Raw genomic sequence first — 14,679 nt, 5'->3', positions numbered from 1 at the left:
CATTATTATCAATATGAAGCATTTAGTGTCATTTCAGTATTAAGAATAATTTATGAACGTAACCTTTTAGTGTCTAAAATACGTTCAATCGGCTCTACCATCATTTAGTCTCAAAGGTAGTGACGCCACTATAGCACAGTTACATTTGTACAGAATAATACATGAACGCAAGTGGTAGCGGCGAACGGATCCTGCTGTAAATACTCCGCTAAAGTAGGTGGCGCCCTTGCGTCGCTATTGCAATTCGCTAAAAAAAAAAAATCACGAAGAAGCAAACCGGAGGGCCGCAAACCCGGCAGCACAGCTGCTTACATCCCATGTCCGTAACGCTTGTTTCACGTAAAATAATCGTTCAGAATGTCTAAAAATACAGTAACTGATCGATTTCGGAAGGTGGACGTGGACGAATACGACGAGAACAAGTTTGTGGACGAGGAGGACGGAGGAGAGAACCAGTGCGGTCCGGACGAACCAGAAGTAGACGCCCTGCTTCGACAATATCCTTCACTTGTGTTTCATATTGGACATTACTGCCGCTTCCAGCCGGGACGCCAGAATGCCCGTAACACCACCGCACTGGCCTTACTGTTACTTAGATGCCCCCGGGCTGTAGCTAAACTCTCTGGGGTTGCTGGCAAAGTAGGAAGGTGAACTTACTTCCGGGTGTCAGTCAACAGGAGGGTGTGGTCGCCGGCTGAGTGAAATAAGTTGACCTGCAGTTCTACCCCGGCATTTATTTGTGTACACATGGGTGTGAGTATGATGGAGCCAGCGATGCAAGGGACGGAGCAGATGTGTGTTTGTTTGCTGGCTGTGTTGACGGTGTGTGTGTTTCTGTCCTTGACTGTTACTCTGCACGGGAAACATGAACGCAGCACTCCAGGCTGTGCTGAAGAACCCTCCCATCAACACCAAGAACCAGAACGTCAAGGTACCTCTACACACACATACACACTCACGCTGGGGTCAGGGTAGTCACGGGCCTAGTCCGAATATTAACTGAGATGGAGCTGACTTGTTTCTAGCTTTATTTCACAACAGTAGAATGTTTTATTTTATGTTTTAATTATAAGTTTGAAGGCATGAAAGTTCAGAGGTGGCTGACATTATTACGGTTCTGGTCCTTCACATGCTCATTTATTAGTTGTAGTTTTTCGGTTTCACAAAATAACAAGTTGTGAGATGGACGTTGTGTTGGAGGAGCTCATCATGTGGAACATCCACAAGGTTCCATGATGGGTTCCTCTAACACAACATCACCTGACAGCTTGGAACCTTATGGAACATGGTTCACTGGTGCCACACCATGTTGAGTTCTCCAGTCTAGGTGCAGCAGTGATGTCATGAGTGCAGCAACTTCCTCTTCTCCTGTCAGTTTCTTACCATTGATAGGATGTATTACCGCCACCTGTCAGAATGACGGGAGTATCCCCATCATCTGTCATTAGGGTTATCAGACACGTGTGTGTGTGTGTGTGTGTGTGTGTGTGTGTGTGTGCGTGTGTGTGCGCAGGAGCGAGCCGAGGGGCTGGTGGTCAAAGTGCTGGGCAGCTTTAAGAGCAGTGACATTGAGAAAGCGGTGGGCTCGCTAGACAAAGTGGGGGTGGACCTGCTGATGAAATACATCTACAGAGGCTTCGAGAGACCCTCAGACAACAGCAGCGCCATGTTGCTGCAGTGGCACGAGAAGGTACGCGGCCCCTCTGAGATGTTCACTAGTACTCCTTTCCTCTTTTGTTTCTGTGTTTATATTTCCTTATGTCTGGATTGTTTCTATTCGTTCCATGAGTTAATCGTTTATATTAACTCATGTATTACCTATGAGGGACCTTCAACTCCATAACATAATTTATGGCTAGTGATGAATGTCAAATTTGATGTTAAAAGACAAACCTATTTACTCCAGTACGACTTATTTTTATTGTCACATCTTCTCTCAGATTAATCTTCAATCCTCCGACGACGGATTTTTTTTTTTTTCCTGAAGATAACAAGAACCTCTTTCTCTGGTGTTAATTAAAAAAAAATGAACACATGAGCAAACATCATTAACTGTAATAAGAATGATCAACAATGACAAGAACAATTTTTGGGAAATATTAAATCGAATGCACTTGGTTTTTTGTTTTTAGTCGACTAATGTGAAGGGGCTGGGATTTATGTGTAGTGAAACCATCCACCAGGGGGCAGTGGTTAACATTTAGTGAGCCGTTCATCCACTCTGAGGAAGACACGACATTTCCTTCACTGATCTACAATGTTCTGGAGTTAGTGTAAATATATTCCTGTAAAAAACTAGAATATTACAGTTACATGTTGGACCCAGTATGTGGTGAAGGTGGTTCTTCTCGCTCCTCTCGCAAGGGTTGTTGAAGCTCAGCCAGGTCAGAGGACCAGTAGCGGCCCACAGACGTCTTCATTCTCCACCATGCAGTAAACTGGACCTGTGTTGTGTTTTCTGGAGAGACTGGAGACCACCGATCCTTCTCAACCAGTAACTTGCACCCCAGCACAGTCCTGCTCCTGACACCTACTTTTTCTCTCTGTGTTCTCAGGTTCTAGCCGTAGGAGGCGTGGGCTCTATAGTCCGAGTTCTGACTGCCAGGAAGACCGTCTGATCAGCCAAGACCCTCCTGAAGCCCCCTGCAAACCGACGTCAGTCCACCATCTGTCTAAACATGGGGACATCTTTCTCTCTCTCTCTTTGGGACATGATTCCAGGAGATCTGTCTACTGGAGTTGTCCTTTAACTTCACATTTTGGCGTGCTGCTTGTTGAGCTGGCGGGGGGGTGCTGGCACCTCTCAGCCCGTCTGATTGTCGGCTTCACTCAGACACTCGTAGCTTCTCAGCTGCTTGCTCCATCATCTTCCTCTCAACGCCTCGGACTCATCCAGGTTGAGCAAACCAAAAAGATTCTTCTTGGATGGCCGTCACTGATTGCTGACCCCTCCCGGGTCACCCCCTGCCTTCTGCCCAATGGATTTATTTTTTTCTCCCTTTTCCCGAACTTTTTTTTTTTTTTTTGTTACTTTCACCAAAAATGCGTGTAGTTTTTTTTTTTTTTAACTGAAATAAAAATCTTAACTTTGCTTTGACTGTTGATTTTCTTTCTAAAAAGCTCCGAGACACAAAAATAGATGGTAATAAACTGACCCAACAGCTAACAGCCGACTGTTACAAGGGCAAGGCTGTTAACTCTCTAACGCTGCAAATCTGGGAGAGCCCCACAGCAGTACTTTGTGCTCTTTAAATTTAATGTCCAAACAGAACAATAAAACCTTCACATAAAAACTTAAGACAAGAATGTTAAGCTGAGGAATTTAGGAAAACAGGAGTTCGACCAAACAAAAGGCTTCAGCTCTGGTCGAATGTAAAATTTCATTTGTTGCAGAGCTGAAATTTCCACATTTTTCAGCCAAGATCACATTCAGACTCAGAAACTCTCGCTTCTTCTCAGTCTGCTTTGTACAGGGAGTTGTTTCAGTCATTGCTGAGGTCGTCTGACACCTTAAATCCATGTCAAACTTTCAGATCCCTAATTTGTAAATTCCATCTGAGATTAACCAAATGCAGGGGTCACATGATCATGTTAATCAGTGTCACCATTTTGAGCATCAGGTTATGGAGGGGAGTCCTGCCGCCAGTCGGGTCCATTCCTACCTGACCTGTGTGTGTGTGTGTGTAGGGTTAGTGCTGGAACCTGCTGCTGGTTCTCCAATCTGGAAATTGGCGCATCAGAAAAAGGCAGCCGGGCGGCACGGTGGTGCAGTGGTTAGCACTGTGGCCTCACAGCAAGAAGGTTCCGGGTTCGAGTCCCGGCTCGGGCACAGGATCTTTCTGTGTGGAGTCTCCATGTTCTCCCGGTGCCTGCGTGGGTTCTCTCCGGGTACTCCGGCTTCTTCCCACCATCCAAAACCATGCAATTGGGGACAAGGCTGATTGATACTCTAAATTGACCGTAGGTGTGACTGTGAGTGTGAATGGTTGTTCGTCTCTCTATGTTGGCCCTGCGATGACCTGTCCAGGGTGAACCCCGCCTCTCGCCCGTTGACGCTGGGATAGGCTCCAGCCCCCCCGCGACCCTTAATGTGTAGGAATAAGCGGAAGATGACGATGGATGGATGGAAAAAGGCAGCCCAACATGTCGCACCACCCAGAGACTTGAACGTATATCTGGGTTGCGTCACCGCTTGTCCCGTGTGAATGCACTACCAGACACTGATGTTGTCATACTGTTAACTGATAGAAACCACCTCCTGCCATCTTGCCTGTTTCATAACTCAGGAAAGGAATTAATTCAGAAATTAACCATCAAATAGACCTGATGAGTAGTAAAAGGACAGTTTAATGTCAGTGAAGTGAGACCAGGACGTCCGACTGCTTCTAGAAAGTGACGCACCAGCAGGGACATCCTGATAAAAGGGTTTTAGTCCCATTCCTGAACGGCGTGATCCTATACTTGTGTATTTTCCTTCATGCTGGTGAAGCACTTGGAGACATACAGGTGTTACTGAGTGTGGCATCTTCCATCACTCGGGATGAGACTTTTAAAAAAAGAAATCCTAGACATTAATGCCGTTATCAATTGCGCTGACTGGTCCAATTCTTTGTCAGTGTAGCACAAAGAGTTGGCATACACAGATTTTAACTATTTTATTATCTGTGAGTCAGAGTAGAAACATTGTAGATAAAAAAAAAAGGTATTTAGTTCTGCTCATAACATCTGAACATGTCCTGCAAGACGCAACTGTCAGGGAGCCATGCCAGAATGGATCACAGGAATTGACGATCGACTGATTATCGATACAGAATCCCATCCCTTTCCATCACAAACCGCTTTGACAAGTACAGAGACACAAACCAAGTTTAATGTTTTCTGTCATCAAGTTACTCACAGTATTCACATTCATCGGTGATGTCGATATGACCTGCAGCCGTCAACATTTCTCTTTTCAAAGCTCTGAGTGTGGTGAGGGTGATCGGATCTTTCGCGCCTGTCCTCGGAGCTGTCTGCGTGTGATCCGACGGGACAGGACACGCTCGTGGCAGGTCAGCGGTCTTGGCTACATCACTGTGAAGCCATTCAGCCAAACCCTTGCTGTCTTCATGTAGACACTAGAAAAAAAAAAAAAAAAAAAAGACCTCTACTGCGGTCTGGGATATCAAGTCTGGGCTGTAAATGACAGTTTGGGTGTCACCTTGGTTTCCAGTCTTTGCACCTAACGAAGACGGCAAACAAGACGCCGAGACAGACGATCACCTTCCACTAGTGCTTGGACAGGTTTGTAAAGGTAATAAAGATCATCAATACTTTATTGGTCTAACCGTCTATGGTGCAGCAAAAATACCCTCCCGCCCCCGTCTTCCTCCCTATGTTACAAAAGACATGTATAAAAGGACGAGCCAGAGAGTGCAGCCACAGATAGTAGAGGACAGTTTGTTCCTACAAGGCAGCAGATCAAGACAGCAGCTGGGATCCCAGCCAGAGACATACCCAGAGCCGCTTGCTTTCTAGTAATACACACAGACCTGGACATGCAGCAACAGTCAAGTTCCAGGGCCCCTGGACACACTGAGGTGACTTATCACATCTTGGTCTGACAACTACACTGCAGTAGACTTGTGTTTTGATGTTAGAAAATGGCACTTAGCATGGAACCGAAGAAGAAACCATCAGATTTAGTTTCGATAGAACAATAAAGGCTGATTCAGCTTGAGGGGACACTAACAGGAGGACACTAAACTAAGACGACACAGTGATGAGTGAGGCAATCAATCGTGTCACATCCCATCATCAGAGCAGCACACATCTTCTGTTGTGTTCACACCAAACGTGACGCCACACTTACACTTTTGACTAATTAATTCAACAATTTCAACTTGGGCAAGAATTTGCACCTGGAGCATATGGTAACTGATTGGATCAGAACTCCAATCTGCAAAACGAGGGTTTGTGCGTCATCTCGTGGTCAGACCTGCCAAAGATTCATACGCTGTACAAACAGGCATCGTGTTGTTATTTCAGTACCATTTTGATTTGTTAGTTGTCATTAAATCACAGTAAAATCTGTGTTGAAAGCAGCAGTCATCCATCCTGGGGCCTGAGGAGGAGGATTGGTTTCCATGTATCAGAGACATCCCTGGACATCTGGGCTACAAGGTGGAAACGTAATTGAGGTAATGGTTAGGATTTAAGAAAGGGTGACAAGAAAAGTTCTTGGTGACTTGATAACTTGTGTTTAATATGCAAGGCAAAAACCGCGCCGAGCTTGGTCTGAACACACAGGTACCAGTAGTTCCAGGTCGAGAGAAGCTAACAAAAATCTCAGCTCCTCCCTCAGCCCTCCCAGGACTCCATACCAGAGTGGCATCAACAACATACGCAGTATTGCAGGTATTCTGTCTGTAGCAGCCGTCTCTCTGTCTGAATTCAGATCCAAAGTTCTAAATCTGGATGACAGCTGGACTTGTCTCACGTAGAGGTCTAAGGACCGAAGCTTTCACCACCCTGCACTTCATTCTGAAGGGTGTGAACTCACGGTCAGTCCAGAGGCCTTTGCTGAGGGCAGATACACTATAATACATGTTTGTTGCTCCCCCAGACTGAACAAACCGTGGCTGGCTGGTGCTGCGTACTGATCTGCTACCTTCTACACACAAAGATAGAAAGAGACACAAAGATACTGAATATAAAACAAAGGGGTTTTTCTTTTTACAAAAGTCCTTTAGGAGGTTTCACCAACCCTCCTCCTCCTCTCCTTCAGACATACTTCACCCCTCCTCCGCGCATGTGTGTGTGTGTGAGTGAGAGTGTGTGAGTGTGTATGCAAATGCAACCAAGTCCACCTGTTTACTTCATCCTGGTGTGTGCTTGTGTGTGTGTTTCTGTGGTTCTACTTGTGTTCTTTAGTGGGGGCAAAGTAGAGCTCCATGGGTTTGTTCACCTTCCAGTACTTTTCACTGACCAGCTCCAGGGAGAAGGAACCGTTCAGAACCTGAGAACAGAAGTGTTGGAGAGTCAACAGTATTCTACACTAACAATTACTCCATTATACGTGTGTGTGTGTGTGTGTGTGTGCACGCGCACTCACAGTGAACTGGTTCCCAGCAGTGGGTATGTAGATGGTGTACTGTTTCTCTGAAGCTGCCTCCACGTTAACAGGACTTGCTTCAGCGTTTCTCCTCAGCTCCTCCAAAGCCAGTCGTACCGCCAGGTATTTAGACAGGTGATCCACTGTTGCATTACCGGATGTCTTGATGTAGCGAGGAACAAACTCCACACTGCAGGCGCACACACGTAAATGAGCATGACACTGTCCATACTGGTTTGAAAACAAGTTTGGGCATGATTAAATGTCTTTTTTGTGCAATAGGTCAATAAGAAGCAAAACTACCTCCACAATAATACAAAATAATAAAATTACTCCTGACTCTTCGGTTAAAGATTGCGGATGTCACTCGCTCTCACTCCGTGGCAGTGTTAGTGGAGTGAGAAGTGACAAAGTGCTGTCTCTCAGCGTAGGTAGAGTGAGAGCCGCAGACTCATTTAATAATCCTGATGTTGATGTTATTTGTCTAACAATGAGCCATCAAACATGTTATCTGTACCTGTTGTGGCCGTCATCCTTCTCCATCAGGGTGGGATGTGGCCTAAACACCAATTCTATTTCGCTGGCGCCACCGTCAATCACGGAGTCCCCACCTCCATTCTCAGCAGCATTATCCATGTCGAGACCGCTGTCATCACTCGTCTTGGTGCGCTTGATGCTGGGACCTGCCTCCTGGGGGAAATAGAGGAATGTGCATGACTAATAATGCAAGAGACTATCCACACATTGAGATCAAGCAGTGACATCAGTTCAAAAATGTCTACAGTCATGTTAGAAAAGTCGCCAACACACCCCCCCCACACACACACCAATTATTATGTAAGTATTGAATATATATTTTGAATGTTTGATTGAAACCCCCGCCCCTCTGAGTGTCTTAACTAACCTGGTTGCTGTGGACAGAGGCGTTGCTACAGTGGGAGGAGTCTCCGTTGTCTTCAGCTCCACTGCCATTCTCCACTGTGTGTCTTTTACCACGCTGCAGTCTGTCAGGAACAAATCTCATTATTAGAGCCGACTGAGGTCTGTGCAAGTTTGTGTGTGTTTTAGTATGTGTGTGACTGTACCTGGTCATGGCCTGTATCTTCAGCCCCTCCTCTATGCTGTGGGAGAGGGCTTGCTGGTTGTTGTGTTTGCTAATGCGGGCTAACACTCTCTCCTGGTGGGCTTCATACTCATCACGGCTGGGATAAATCTTACCTGACAAGGGACAAAAAGAGAGCAGTGCTAAAGTCTACAGTCTTTTTAAACAGTTTCTTGGCTCAATGAGCATTGATGATCATCCACATCCTCCAAAATGTATATGCTTTGTAGACCTCTCAAAATCTAACAAGGGTAAAACCACACACTTACTGATCAGAGCATCAAAATTAGGGTCTGGACGCAGCGACCTCTTGGACACCAGCTTTTTACGACAGGTAGGACACTCTTTATTGCTGAAAGGGCAGGACACATTCGTCAATGTAACTTCTGCTACTGACTATTATTAATGATCCAACACACATGCTTTCATTTCATTTTGTGTTGTTTACATCTTACAATACAGTTAAGCAGAGTCTAAAAAAAAAACTGTGGTCATGACAGCTAGAACTTCAAGTTGTTTTTGGACATGGTCTTTGCTCAAAGATCAGTCAAACCTTAGTTTAGAAGACACAGTATGTTTTCAGTACAGAACCAAAGAAGTAAAATGGCGTCATCTTTCTCTCTTTATTAATCAGGGGTGTAGTCAAATTTCAGCTGTCTTTATTAAATCAGATGTCTGGGCGGTGCTGCTGCTGCATCTAGCCTTACTGAAGAACCACAAAATAATCTCTCAACATAAAACCTGGGCGCGTGGACACCCAACAACAGCACGTTCCTGAGAATGACATACAATAGGACCTCTTTCATCTCTGTGGCTGCTGCTGCGTGGTCCTCATGCCACACCACTCCACCACCTGTCATCAGTTAACAACAGGGCTGTGTGTCTTTCTCAACAACTATTTGACCTGAAACAATAATGCCAGCGTGGGAGGCTCATGTAGTAGAATTAGGACTTTTACCTAAAATTAAATATATAATTAGATAAGGTTAAAGGCAAAGTATTTCATTTTTCTTCCTCTTTTCTTTTCCCTTGTGTGTTTAAATGATCAATAATGAGCAAAGTCACTGTTCAAATACAGAGCAATGGCCAACAACCGCAAAATAATCATGAGGGTAATTGTCCTCGCCAGAGTTTGTCCAACGGCAGTGTTTCTACCACTGACGAGCTCAGCTGAGCCCCTTTTACAAAGCACTTTCCAGATTATAACACCACTGATTCACCCCACCATCTGTACTAAAGTACACGGAGACAAAACGGGGGAACAGGCTGTTGCGCCTCTATTTTTTACTGTGCCAAATTGAAGGCAGTGTGAAAGTGATGGCTGGAACGGCGGAACAGATCGTGCAAAGCACCGTCGCTGTGGAAATTACAAGTCGCCCTTCTGTTGCATAACACCAGGAAGTTTTGATTTCACGCGGTACTGGCACCAGCATTGTTTGCTTCTGTCCAAACAAGTAAGGCAACATAAAAGTAGACACCATGACACTGAGGATCTACTGCTGATTTTTAATGCGGACGATACTTGAAAATGATGTCAACTGTATCTATTTAAGCCAGAGAAAACTTGAGTAAAGCGATGAGCTCTGACCCCAAATTCAATGGGTTCCTACTCGACTCACACGCCAACCCTCCACCAGGTGCCACGTAGATCAAAATGCTACTTTTCATGCTATCCTGCACACAGACAAACTAACAGTGAGAGAAAACATGACTTCCTTTTGCAAAGGTCAGTAATATTGTGTTCACTACATCGTGATGACTGCAGAAGCTGCCTCAGAGTTTTCCTGCAGGTGTCTGTCCACTATCACTTTCTGTTCCAGCTGAGATCAAAGAGCAGATGACACCATGAAGACCCTCAAGTCAAAAACTCACCCAGATCTCAAAGCTGTGATGATACAATCAGCGCAGAAGCGGTGCAGACATTCTTTGGTTGTCATTGTGTTCTTCAGCATGTCCAGACAGATAGGACACATTAGTTCACTGTGCAGGGACCTGGGCGACACCGCAATCTCCAGTCCGTCTGTTATAGCCTCCTGTACCAGTAAACAACACATATAGATGTAGATTAGTGTGCGCGCGCACGTACGCGCGCACACACACACACACGAGTGGGATGCAGGTGGTGCTGCAGACATGCAGTAGCTCGCAGGTCTGATTCTGTTTTAGCTCCTACAAATCCCTCAGCAAGTGAGTCACTGTTTTAGATAGTGCAAACCTCAGAGTTCTGTTTTAAGGATTTGAAGGGATAGTCAAACCATAACCTGATCGATGTTGGGCTGTAGGTACACTTCCTATACACTATGACTATCACAACATAATGACTTCATCTTCAGATTACAATTTGGAAAAGGAGGAAGGAAGGAGGTTTAAATCACAAGTTATGTGATCTTCACCTGTCCTGGATACAGAAAGACACTTCAACTGATACAATGTGACTCATTACCTGTGGAGTTCTTTGGAGCTCATACAGGCTTAGCTCCCAGGTCTTACTGAGGGGTTGGACCCCATTGGTCTGAACCGTTTGGGTCATCACTGCAAAACTGAAACACACAAGAGCAGAATGCCATGTCACAATGGATGAATGTTAAGACGCAAATAAAAGATAAATAATCAAGTGCTTCTCCAACAGATAAATAGTGGCAGAATCAGCCAGGGACCTTTGTCTTACTCTAGAATACACTGACATGCAGAGCTGCACAATTTTGAATAAATATCTTTTTTTTTTTTCATTTTGACTGATATTACAATTACATTATAATTTGTGATATTAGAGGACATTTTCATTTTTGCATCATCAATATTATTATTCTAAAAAACATACTTAAATGATAATTTTGTGATTGTTGTGGCGATCTGCATCGATGATGTTTTCTATGCGCAAGCTGGACATCTCTGCTACACCACAATGTTTAATTTTAATTTTTTTCTATTTTCACATACCATTACCCTTTCAAAATTATCACATCTTCCTTGGATTTTAAAATCGCAGTCAGCCATATTGGCAATTCACTTAAACTTTGATTAACTGTGCAGCCCTGACAGAAATGACGGAACCACAAACCCTGCAATTATTACAGGATTCTATTCTCCCTCCCGAGTTCAAACACTGTTGACAACTGCAACAAAATTATTTTAATATGGATTAACAACTTGTCTAATGTCGGTTTACATACATGTTAGTCCAGCCTCAACATTTACTGGACGTGGTGCAGACATTAAACGCATACAATTTAATAAAAATTTTAAAAAGTAACTTCACTGCACATTTTTTGTGCATGCAATCACACAAGAAGTGGCAGAAGTGGCAGTGGTTCATATTAACACACACACTCCAGGAGAGCATAAAAAGGATAGGAATTATATTTGACCATCAATTCATACCTCTAAAAAACAATTATGTTTTAATAACTGACTCAAATTAGATGAACTCAACGGTTGAGCTTTAGACGGTAACACAGGTCGTGGTATAATGATTAATTCTAATAAATTTGTTTGCAAAGAATTATAAGAATAAAGTTATTATTTCCCGTCTGGCAGTAGCGTCTGTTTCTATCAATCTGTGAGATATTTTGGTGATAAATAATCGCAGTTAAGCAGTCCCCGCGCACTGATTTCATGTTCCAACGATGTGACTCGGCTAATGCTAGCTAGCTAGCTACACCAACGGCTAGCCATTCTTCATTACAGGTGCGAGAGGCTTCAGATTTAGCACACATGTCCGACAAACAGCATCACATTTAGCCAACCAGCGCCATCATGACAATTCCAGGAGTAGAGATAAAGATGTATAAGGCTACCATTTGACATACTCCGCGGGAGCAGTGAATGTAAATTGTCGCTGTGACAGGGAAAACAACAACAGAGACCGAGGCGACCCACCAATCTCCTGAGGTCAACTAGGAGCTTTAGGGGCGTTAATTCCAACATTTTAATAGTTGCAAACTCATATAGGAAGCGTCACTGATACATCAGTACAGACATAGAAGCAAAATGACAATATCTTACTTAGAATATGGTTGTTTTTGTACTTACATTTTCAGTTGTGGATACGAGGCGATCCAGCCAGCGCGTTTAGGAGAATGCAATATGGCGGATACACGGGAAGCGGTGCCGTCTGGGAAATGGAGGCAACGAGCAAAAGGGGGTCCCGGGGTCCCTAAAAAAATGAATTAATATTTCATCAGCCTTTCATCTTAAATTGCATTATTCTAGACCAGACAGTAATATTACAGTTTACTGTAAGTTAGATAATTCAGGGAAAAAAGGACAGTGTGTACTTGTATAGGAATAATTTGCAGGAAATAAGAAAGATGGGTGCCAGAGATTTAGCAGATAGCTGGTTTCCATTGGTAGTCCTTTAACAATTAAAAACAATAACACGTGGCTAAATACAATATTACCAACTACATTATAAAAGAACACAAATACAACACAGAAATATACATACCACCTGAGAAAAAACTAGCAGCAACAAACTATGCAGATAGAAAGAAAATGACAAAATTGTAATAATAAACAAAGATTTGGGGCAGGCTAATAAAAGGTTTCCCTTTTTCTGTAATCATTGTAGGATGCTCCACAAAAAAAGCTGAATTGTGAGTTTTTTCCTTGTCAACTTGTATTTGTTACCAGTGGAGGACGTCAGCTCCGGCCTATTCTGAATGGAAGGCACTAGATGTTTCCCAGTCCAAAGATATCTGGCAATTTTTTTTCTTTTTTGGATGTCTTTGTGAATAAAACCATTGTTTCAAGGCCTTTTAAATGACTCTATTTAACGAGAAGCTCTAATTACTGTTCACGTTGGCAGCTGCAAGTAGACTGTGCCATCACTGTTGAACGGCGTCGCGTGGGTTCCCCTACAGTACTCCCTGCACACACGACGTCCAACAAAGACCCAAGAGAATAGCGGGAGATGATGTGTTCAATCAAATGAGGGAGACTGACTAGGAAATATTTAGTTCAGCTGGAGTGTTGACTGAATGTGTGGGAGACCTGCCAGACTCTCCCGCTTGGAACTCTCTCTAACTGCTACTGGACACAGTTTTAAAGGGCAAGCTCTTTTTTGTCGAGCGCCTTTCCACAAGTAAGCTGCACAACTTTATGGAGGGTGGAACATGAGGCAGGGTCTACAATTCAACATTATAAATAGCACCCAAAGGACAACTGTTAACACAGTATCGGGATTGTATTGAGAGTCAACAATAGTTTGAATTCTCCCTAGCGAGCGTGTTGTTTCTGTGTACAACTAACCAAAGACAACTGAGATTAAATAAAAATAAAATAATAAACAATAAAATATTGCTTCAATGACTGACCATTACTTTTTTCTTGTTGTTTTATGAGTGGCATGTCTGCAAGGTAGAGGGGCTGGTTAGTAACCAAAGGATCGCTGGTACAATCCTCATTCCCCCTGCAGACTGTGTCAAAATGGCCCTGAGCAAGATACTGAGGCCCCAACTGCTCCTGCTCCTGCTCCAACTTGAGTCTCCCTATTTGGATTCCCACAAAATTAAAGGCACATGGTACTGTAATTATTTTGGGTAGGTGCAATTATACTCTTATTTAAGTATCCATTACATTGTGTAATCCACTTCATTACTTTAAAATAACAGCTTGCCACAGAGCGAAGCTCAAACCTGACATCACATGCCAAATCCCACCAGCCAAAACTAATAAATTCTGACCTGGCAGCTTGGTTGCTACATAGGAGCTAGCTTGTGTCAAGACCTTCATCTATATCATAGCAGCCAATAGAGGACCATCACCCAGTTGCTAAACAGCTATGAAATGGTGAGGGACTCAAACGTTGCAGCATGGAGAAGTTTTGTAACCATTGAGCCATGAAGGAATTAACGTAGAACCAGACACCAAATGGAGACATGACTGAAGACATCAACTCTGAAGAGAGAGGACATTTGATGTTCAGGGTGTTCATGGGTCAGTAGTACTTGAAGTTTAGTAATAACACAGTGAAGTCTTTTTTTTATCTTTTTAAAAGTTCCTGCTTCATCCTCTCCCCCAGGACACCCCCCCCCCCCCCAAGCCTGGTGGATGACCCAAAGGTCCTCAAATCCTACAAACACCACTGGCCGCCAGCAGGAAAGTTCCAACAAAGCGTTCTCTTCACTTACGAGTCCAGATGAACTCACAGTGGGCATGCCCCGTGCGGAGCGCGCGTGCCAGAGGCGCAGCTGCGTCACCAGGGGTCTTCATGGAAGGAGGAGGGGGAGGGAAGGGTTGCCAGGTCTGCTTATTCTAAGCGACGTTGATCTCTTTTTATTTTTATTTTTTATTTTTTGAAAGTCTGTAATGAATATTGATACTCGCGGGATGCGGGTTTTCCGGGCTTGTTACTGGTTTGGCCTCACTACACTGTCCTGTTTCCCTAAATAGGCAGCGAGGATGAATTGAAATTAGGATAGACTTTTTTTTTTTTAAATAGAAAAGGCCCTTTTGCAAAACCCCCTAACACATACACACATAA

The 14,679-nt window shown here is 43.9% G+C and overlaps 2 protein-coding genes across 2 annotated transcripts; one reads left to right on the top strand and one right to left on the bottom strand.

The window, feature by feature from the left end:
* The first annotated feature begins 248 nt into the window (after positions 1 to 248).
* Positions 249 to 3,091, top strand: LOC147261753 (actin-related protein 2/3 complex subunit 5-like). The gene is made up of 4 exons (XM_086205010.1): positions 249 to 497; positions 859 to 931; positions 1,514 to 1,690; positions 2,556 to 3,091. The coding sequence occupies exons 1-4, from the start codon at positions 358 to 360 to the stop codon at positions 2,616 to 2,618; spliced, it is 453 nt and encodes a 150-aa protein (XP_086061136.1). The 5' UTR covers positions 249 to 357; the 3' UTR covers positions 2,619 to 3,091.
* A 3,601-nt stretch (positions 3,092 to 6,692) lies between these two features.
* On the bottom strand, positions 6,693 to 12,351 carry rnf2 (ring finger protein 2). Its single transcript, XM_086203952.1, has 9 exons — positions 12,228 to 12,351; positions 10,639 to 10,735; positions 10,068 to 10,228; positions 8,465 to 8,547; positions 8,179 to 8,311; positions 7,998 to 8,097; positions 7,611 to 7,783; positions 7,094 to 7,283; positions 6,693 to 6,997 (listed from the first exon to the last, which is right to left on the bottom strand). Exons 2-9 carry the CDS (start codon positions 10,723 to 10,725, stop codon positions 6,896 to 6,898), a joined length of 1,029 nt encoding a protein of 342 aa, XP_086060078.1. The 5' UTR covers positions 10,726 to 10,735; positions 12,228 to 12,351; the 3' UTR covers positions 6,693 to 6,895.
* Positions 12,352 to 14,679: the final 2,328 nt, after the last annotated feature.

Source organism: Aulostomus chinensis, chromosome 5, assembly GCF_037954235.1.
Source record: "Aulostomus chinensis isolate RoL2024-O1b breed Wild chromosome 5, RoL_Achi_v1.0, whole genome shotgun sequence".
Classification (NCBI taxonomy): domain Eukaryota; kingdom Metazoa; phylum Chordata; class Actinopteri; order Syngnathiformes; family Aulostomidae; genus Aulostomus; species Aulostomus chinensis.
Note: the sequence above shows the minus strand (reverse complement) of the source record. Positions and strands in the feature narration are given on the sequence as shown.

Excerpts from the sequence above, each read along its gene's own strand:
- rnf2 (XM_086203952.1), bottom strand. The coding sequence starts at position 10,725 with ATGACCCAAACGGTTCAGACCAATGGGGTCCAACCCCTCAGTAAGACC. Across the intron at positions 8,312-8,464 it reads TAATTTTGATGCTCTGATCA|GTAAGATTTATCCCAGCCGT; the intron begins GTAAGTGTGTGG and ends GTCCCTTGTCAG. Across the intron at positions 7,784-7,997 it reads CCTCTGTCCACAGCAACCAG|GAGGCAGGTCCCAGCATCAA; the intron begins GTTAGTTAAGAC and ends TATTTCCCCCAG.
- LOC147261753 (XM_086205010.1), top strand. The coding sequence starts at position 358 with ATGTCTAAAAATACAGTAACTGATCGATTTCGGAAGGTGGACGTGGAC. Across the intron at positions 498-858 it reads GTAGACGCCCTGCTTCGACA|GGGAAACATGAACGCAGCAC; the intron begins ATATCCTTCACT and ends GTTACTCTGCAC. Across the intron at positions 1,691-2,555 it reads TGCTGCAGTGGCACGAGAAG|GTTCTAGCCGTAGGAGGCGT; the intron begins GTACGCGGCCCC and ends CTGTGTTCTCAG.